General features: G+C 35.2%; 1 protein-coding gene across 1 annotated transcript; it reads left to right on the plus strand.

The window, feature by feature from the left end:
• Positions 1-954: 954 nt before the first annotated feature.
• LOC142350826 (uncharacterized) lies at positions 955-7,064 on the plus strand. The gene is made up of 2 exons (XM_075402786.1): positions 955-1,595; positions 6,574-7,064. Exons 1-2 carry the CDS (start codon positions 1,218-1,220, stop codon positions 6,847-6,849), a joined length of 654 nt encoding a protein of 217 aa, XP_075258901.1. The 5' UTR covers positions 955-1,217; the 3' UTR covers positions 6,850-7,064.
• The last annotated feature ends 947 nt before the right edge of the window (positions 7,065-8,011 follow it).

The raw sequence follows: 8,011 nt of genomic DNA on the forward strand, positions 1-8,011 counted from the left end.
CAGCTCTTCTTTTGTTAGTAACCGGTGGCTTCACTTTTGGTCTTCAACTAACTCCAAAAATCACTAGAACACATACAATTTTTTAGTCTTTCAGTTTTTTGGTTCGCTAATTGAGTTTCAATGTAGACCAACCTAAAACCTTCTTCGTCAAAAACCTTGGCCTTCTTGTGCGTGCAGAGTTAAGTGGCAGCTAAATGACGTCCGGTATATCTTCCAACTATATTGTCATGGTATTTATTGTTGAGTTAGCTGTTCGAATCACTTTTAATTTTACTTTGGTATCATTTGGTGGTGGTGAATACCAAGTCAAACGATTGCTATGAAGGAAGGCTCATGTAATTCCTTTGCCTAATCTGAGACTTAGTGAGAACATGCCCATCATTATTGATTCAACTCGGAGCTGCTGGATGTCAAGATTGATAACAATTATGGAAAGGAAATATATCACACAGAGGAACAGCAAACTTCTAATTTCGCGGCGAGAATCTTGATATTAATTAGATAACTGATTGCTTCCCAAGAGTTAACTTTTAGAAGACCATATTATAGTATCAATCTGAGAATGCCGATACGTACATTGCTAAAATAAGTACCTGGAGTATGAAATGATTTTTGACTAACAATCAACAATTTTGGCAAAATTTGTTTTTTTTGCCACTGAAATTTTAAAAGGAAGATGTCACAAAACTTCTTTCGCCCCGATGCAAAAAAAAGTTCAAGAAAAAGTTCACGAAAATTTGAATTTTTTTTCTGCTATCAGTGCATCTCAATTGAGATGATTAATGAGATAGGAGCAGAATAAATTCAATACACAAATTCATAGAAGACAAAACTATAATCGGTTACGCAATATAGTTTACACCGAGCGTAATTTTTTGAGACTTTCGAATTATCAAGTAAAGACTTTGACAGTAAAATTAATACAACCAAAATAAGAATGAAAAGATTCGCCGATAGATGTGTGCGTTGAATGCGTTGATGTAACTCTAGTTGCTGAAAACTTTATAATGTGTGGTTAAAGCTCGTTGTGAAAATGGGCAATCATTGAGCAAAAGTATTTTGTTTGAATCCGTTTTCGTTTTCAATTTGATATTGCTGTGAGAAACTTCTCTCTTAAACGACACTTATCAAAATTATTAGATTTCCCGAATTATAAATATCGTTTTTTACATCACCTAAGAATCCAAAGAAGAATATATAATCTCGGACAACAAAAAATGGGTGATGATTCCAAGAACTACTACAGCAGCTATGAAAGCAGAAACTGTGGAACGGGATATATGGACCCTGACGCTGAAAAAACACCAGAAACTGAAGACCGTAGAATCGATATTTCTGCCGAACAAATTGGAGCAAAACTGGACTGTTTGATAAAAAGCCGAGCTGTTTTGGTTCGAAAGTGGCTGCTAGCTGTTGTCATAATCTTCAAAGTAATTTTGCTCCTGCTGCTAACGACGTCGATTCTAGTTGGCGTGATCAAATTGAAATCAATCAAATCGAAGATGCAGCGATTAGAAAATGAAAACAAAGTGTTGAACAACTATGCCGAGGAATGGAATTTGGCCATCATGCGAAACCTTGGTGATACTAATAAGGTGAGTAGTAATTCACAAAGACCAGCCAATTTCTCCTGCGTCTTTTTCCCCTTTCGACAACTTATGTGAATACATAAAGCTGCACATGTATCGGTACTTAAATATATATTTGATGCTCAAAAAATGTATATTTGATGCACAATTATAAAAGCACTGAAAATTGAGCTTCAGAATTTGTAATCATTGCTTTGAGAAAAGAAATCTTGGAAGACTCTCTTCAGAATTTTTGCCGAACTGTCACCAGGTTCATTTTGATCAAAACTACTAGGGAGGAAAAAAGGAAGTAATCCCTTACCTTAACAAGATGAAAATCTAAGGCATTTCGTAACAGCGTGACTGCCATAGGCTGCATTAACAACTTTTACCACGTACATTCTGAAGATAAACGTATTACATCTTACACTGCACAAATCACTTGCCCGATACGTCACAGTAGGCTCTCTGTTCTGGTCAGCCCAAGCTATAGTCGGTGACAGTTTCTGGCCATCAACATGGTTGATGGCCATAGTTACTAACGAGACATCGGGCAGTGGGTTCGCGATAGAGGTAGCCGGGAGTTTAGATTCTAAGCTGATTATAAAATGATCCCGTAATCCTTGTTATTGATTTTGTCTTCACAAGAGCTGAAGTACTATGAGACACAGGTCTGCGCTGCTGGTTGCTACGAAACACGTCAAAGTAGAGGAGATAATTCTACGCCGCTGTAAGAATACAAAAAAGTGACGAAACACTACTGATCAAAGTACTGACGAAACACCATTGATGAAACATCATTTATACAAAACACCAGCAAAACCGGTTAGAAACAAAATACGAGATTCAAAGGCAATACAAAAATCTTTTAATCTAGAAACCTTCAAACTGGGAAACATTTAGGCCCCGTTAGTCTGATCTTCAACTCTAGTCGCCACCATACTGCGCGAAAAAAAGTTGAGAAGAAAATCAAGTTTAAGAAAAATAAGCAGAAATTTCTGATACAGAACTGATAGAGCCAATGAATATCTATGCAGAGTGAAATTCTAAGGAAACTGGCCAAACTGGAGTTTTTTATGCATTAAAAAAACTAATCCACGAAATTCGTTTGTCAGATATCCATAGAAAATTACGGAAGTGTAACCATTGGACTCGAGAAACTTTTCTTAAAGTTGTATCACTTTTGCATTTATTCGTTCTAGCAAATGCTTGCCTCTGTGTTTTTATGGTAAAAGCTAGATAATAGTGTATTGTACAACAAGAGTAGCCATTGATCAAACAGCTGATAATTAAACAGCAAGGAATAAATCTCCAATTGACCAATTGCTACAGTAAGAAAAATGCAAACCATCTTTATAAAAATTCAAAGCGAAACATCTTCTCCGAGAAAAAAAGCTTTATTTAAATTTGGTATAAAATAAAAACTCTAATCAACACCAGCAGCGCTATTCCAGATGTTAAAATGTGTCATCCAAGAACAAGCAGCCGAGAATTAAACAGAAGTAGTCAAACATCACCAAATGAGTCAACAAATCTGTCCTGATGCAAACAACATTTTTTTTTTCTTTAGAAGACTGTTTGGCGCTCCTCTATGCTGTTGTACGCTTCGTCTCGGTTTTAAGATTACAATGGACTTGATTTCAGCTGTTAATCTTGTCCTAGAATTGTTAGTAAAAGTTTGGTACCTTGACAAGAGTTATTCGGCAAATCGAGGAAGTCTAAGCATGCTTTCATGGTTCAATGTCTTTGTGTCGAGTTCCTATTGCTCAAAAAGCCGTTAACATAACAATTTTTCCACAGTTATGCCTTGGCTTGAAAAAAAAATAACAGCACTCGAAATTAGAGCGTTTTCAAAAAAAAATGTTATGTATGTACCTTTTCTGGATTAAATTGCTATTCATTTATGAGTTGCTAGTGTTTTGTGAGAAAAAGAACACTGTTTGTATCTTTTTTATGTTCTGAAAAGATCAGCCGTTTCTTAAATTTGTTAATGTATGAAATGAACAATTCAGACTTGTTCTGGGATATTCAGGAAATTTGTTTTTGTCCTTAGTGGAGGGGGAACAACCCACATATTCCACAACATATACTGTTTTGAGCCTTTGATCTGTGAGTAGTTAGTAGACAACTCACGTTGGCACTTCAATAAATGAAAACATCATTGTCAACAGAACAGTGGAAACTATTCTTGACCATATTAGCCAATGAAAAGACTTTACCCCAACTTAAGCAAACAGTTGCTTTTATTTCCACACAAATTATTCACATTCATCTTTTGTTCCACTCAAGTTATTGCCGAGTTTTTGTTTGACTACCTTCTGTCACACTGCAACTTAGCTCCACTTCTGCTAGACAAAGAGTCAAAAACAATTCGGTCCAGCTGCTCTCAAATCAAGCGTCTATTAACAGTCTTCTCGTTATTATGTCTCTTTCCATCTCGGATATTTTACATGCAATTCAATTACTCACAAATTCTTAAATTCCTGTCAACAAATGTTATTCTTGTATAATATGTTGCAAAGCTGCAGAAACACTAATCATTAAAAAACTGTTTGTTGTTTCGAAAAAAATTGACGTTTCTAAAATTTGAAGAAGAGAGCACGTATATAATCCCACATTATCATCAATCCCAATCCCTCAACTACCAATTTTCATTTATAACTTAGTATCGCAAAGCAAAACCTAGCTGTAATACTGCTTCATCTTAAAATTTATAAAACGTCGGTTTATTCTGATCCTCCCAAGTGCCTTTCCCTCCACTAGTAAAAATTGTGTTTTTATACAGCGCGTTACTATGTGGGAAAAAGCAGGTGCGCCTGTGGACGTAAGAATAAATGCCCCCTAGTTTGGGGACCAGATAAGGAATAGATCTGAGAATTTTCTGGCATTTTCCAACGGTCGTTTTAATTAGAGTATTCTTAGGCAGTGCTCCTTAATTTTTCTCTGTTGATACTTAAGTATGCACAGACTGAATTATGTACGACTAATTTATTGGCTGTATTAAGATGCCCTTTCATGTTTCATGAAAAGGCAATGCTTGGACCAAAATTCCCATGAAAAGACTTTGCTCGAACCTGGAAATAATTTATCCTAGACTTTCAGTGGGGAGCTCCACTATGTGATTTTATCCAATAAAAACCCTTTCCACCATATGTCTTGAGTCTTTCCATAAGAAGAAGCATAATCAAAGTAACGCTGTAAGCAGTACGCTGCGATAAGTGTTTCGCAGATGAGGTGAAATCTGTGTTCTATATCGATGAAAAGTCACTAGGCAGGTTTCTGGGGTACTAATCCAACAGCTTCAATGTGCTGTCAGTGCGCATATTTTGCAAAATATTGTACACTCAGTTAGCACCGTAAAATGTACGTAGGCGTCTCATCGTTCCTCAATGCAGTGTGTAAACGACAAATTAAAGAGTATTCTTCATGTTAGACAAAGATTCTTCATGACTAATTCTCCCACAGTTCACGCTTTGACGTTTTTCTCCAAAGCCACACTTTCTACAAAGATTTTCACTCATCAGGAGTTTGCCCGCAGAGAATTTTGGCGACGAATCATGAGAAATGAAATGAAAAACGGGATCTTTTCCGTTTGTGCCCCCCCCCAGCTTAGTGGGCCCATATTATTTACACCTCCCGGAGGCACGTGCCAAACTTTTTAAATAATGGTTTACTATGTAAGGGCGCATGCTCTGTAACTGGGGTGCGCATAACGTACTGAGGGGACACAAACGGAAAAGATACGCAAAGAGTTCTGAAACATGAACTTTGAATTGTATCCCGGGTCGCCACTTCTTAGTAGCCATGCAAGGATCGTGTATTAGGTCATACAAATCACAACATATTTCCTAGTACTATCTTTTTATGACTATTCAGAAGTCATACATGATTTTTGAAAGATTACCAGAAAACGGTAAAGAACCTAATATAATTACCAAAAATCACACATTCAGTTCTCAAATATCATATTAATATTTATGTTTTTTTTTCGGTAAGGCATCACCTATATGTGATTGCCGGCATCACACTGTGATCCGTCAAAAAACACTAACGGCCCTTATCATTTGCAAAAATGGGGATTAAACGAAATCTACAAAAAATACAAAAGTTAATCAAAGCTTTGGTTTTATCTGAAGCCGGAAAATACCTATAGATGCTCATTTATAAGATATAATAACAAAAATTTTGCATGATTTTCCAGAATTGTCCTTAACTAAATTAGAAAATGAAAATTATACAGTTTTCAGGCTTTGAAACTGTTTTGTATGACCGTGGAATGATTTCTAGGTGTTCATACATATGGTTACTATGAGTCATATATTACCTAGTACGATTCACCTGAAATTTGTACGATGAGCAACCTGGTACATTACTGTGTAAAAAAAACAGAATGGCTTACAGTTGCACGGGTCGAGTTTTGTCAAGTGTTGGTCTGTGATGGATGAACAATAAAGGTTTACCACTGATGGGTTACCATGCTCAGCATGAGTTATAAACGGAGGTCAGCTTCCGTAGGTTGACTAAGAAAGAGGTTAGCATGCGAATGGTGAATCATAAAGAGTAGTAAGCGTCCAAGACGAAAAGAACTCGTTCTCATGTACTCGTGCAATTAACGCAGCGTGGTAATTTCCCGGAGCATTAGTTTTTTTCGTAACTCTAAAGCAATTTTGTGAAACGGGACAATTTACTAAGCCAAAACAGTAACAGGTACACTGTGTAAAAGTTAGTGAAAGTCTTTCAACAGTAGGTTGAACTTGGCGCATCTTGAAAATACTAGCTAGGCAGACAACTGATCATGGAAGTGTACAAATCTACAGGGTGTCAAATTTTTTTGGTCGTTATAATTGAAACGTCAATTAATTTAATTCTTTTTTGGAACAGAGGGCGAATTAGTATGTGTGAACAGACAACATGTAATTTCCAGTTGAAAACTAACTGAATGGTTTCCGTTGACTCATTCCTTTCATCTTTGTTCTTAATAAAGTAGATAACTTTTCTGTTTCAGCTGGCGACGACTGAATTGTTGTTATTCTATATAAATTCATCAATGTGGTACATTGAAACCCAACACAAAAACTTAGATCTTGATCTGAGGCAACTGACTTCTGACCGCGATTTCATGTACAATGTCATTCCCTCTCTTGACATCCGCCTGAGTACTATCGAATCAGAAGTGAGAGACAATAGAGAATATTTATCTGTTTTGGAAAACAGTATGGATACTATGCACGCAAGGCAATCAAATGCGGAAAACCGAATATCAGTACTAGAAAACCCTTGATAATCAATAAAGAAATACGAACTTTTGTATATGAATGTTCTACTCAAAAAAGTTATTTAATGAAGACTTATTTTTTGTACTATTTAAACAAAAAAACAGTTCATTAAAACTCAAATGTTTACGTAAGTTATAAAGTGTTTTTTTGTGCAAAAATTTCCCCTATCTTTCTTTTCAATACATAAAAAATATTTAGTTTATTTTTCTGATATTGAAAATTTTTCTGCCGAAAATTCTCAATAATTTTTTATGCTGAGTCTTAGTAAAGGTATTGGCAATGATTTGGTTAAAGAACACGAAATGATCGAGTTTCAGCCATCAAACCAATAAGCAATTTTGTAAGGTCAATCGCGAAGCTATCTGCTTCGACAATTTTCACATACAAGAAAACAGAGGAAAAATCGGCAAAGAAATCTGTTAGAAAAAGAAATAAACTCCCAATTGAACTCAACTACCCGTTATAGTTCGCTTATGCTCCAATTATTGTAATGATCTTCTGCAGTTTCTGTTGGGCAAAATCCTGGAATCAGTTGTTCTTTATTTGCACAATATTCAAAGTCATATTTCAGTGCTTAAATTGCAATTTTGTAATTAATTTCTAGAAATTTGGCTGATTTATTTTTCTTTGGTTCTTTTTGACTATAATTTAATCAAATTTTTATAACTTGTACTTAAATAGGGACTACCTGTAACTAAATCAATGATTAGAGTGCAAAAAAAACATTTGAGCTGCGAAAAATAATTACAAATGAAGAGGAATGAGTGTCATGACCTGGGATTTATTAAAGAGCTAAGGGATATAGTTCTTGCTATTTTATGAGTAAAGAAATAGAGAATAACTTGAGAAGAAATGAAAACTTGTGAAGGCAATCTTTACGCAATTGTTTTTACTATGATCATTCCTTATTTGATCATACAATTTACTATTAAAGAAAATGTAAAAACAAAGCTATTTGTCGAATTTCAAAAACAATTAACTGTGTTTCTTCTCTATACGTCAAAAGCAACTCTTAAATTCACTTTTCCGTGAGCGAAATTCTTGTCTTCTCTGTACAGAAACACTTTTTTCTTTGATATTTTTAGAGAAATTCACAAACTATTGATTTATTACTGTATTGAGAAACATAAACAGATTAACTTTATGAGACCAAGCAGACTATTTTTT

The sequence above is a fragment of the Convolutriloba macropyga genome, chromosome 12 (genome assembly GCF_964194025.1).
Source record: "Convolutriloba macropyga chromosome 12, txConMacr16.3, whole genome shotgun sequence".
NCBI lineage: Eukaryota > Metazoa > Xenacoelomorpha > Acoela > Convolutidae > Convolutriloba > Convolutriloba macropyga.

Excerpts from the sequence above, each read along its gene's own strand:
- LOC142350826 (XM_075402786.1), top strand. The coding sequence starts at position 1,218 with ATGGGTGATGATTCCAAGAACTACTACAGCAGCTATGAAAGCAGAAAC. Across the intron at positions 1,596-6,573 it reads ACCTTGGTGATACTAATAAG|CTGGCGACGACTGAATTGTT; the intron begins GTGAGTAGTAAT and ends TTTCTGTTTCAG.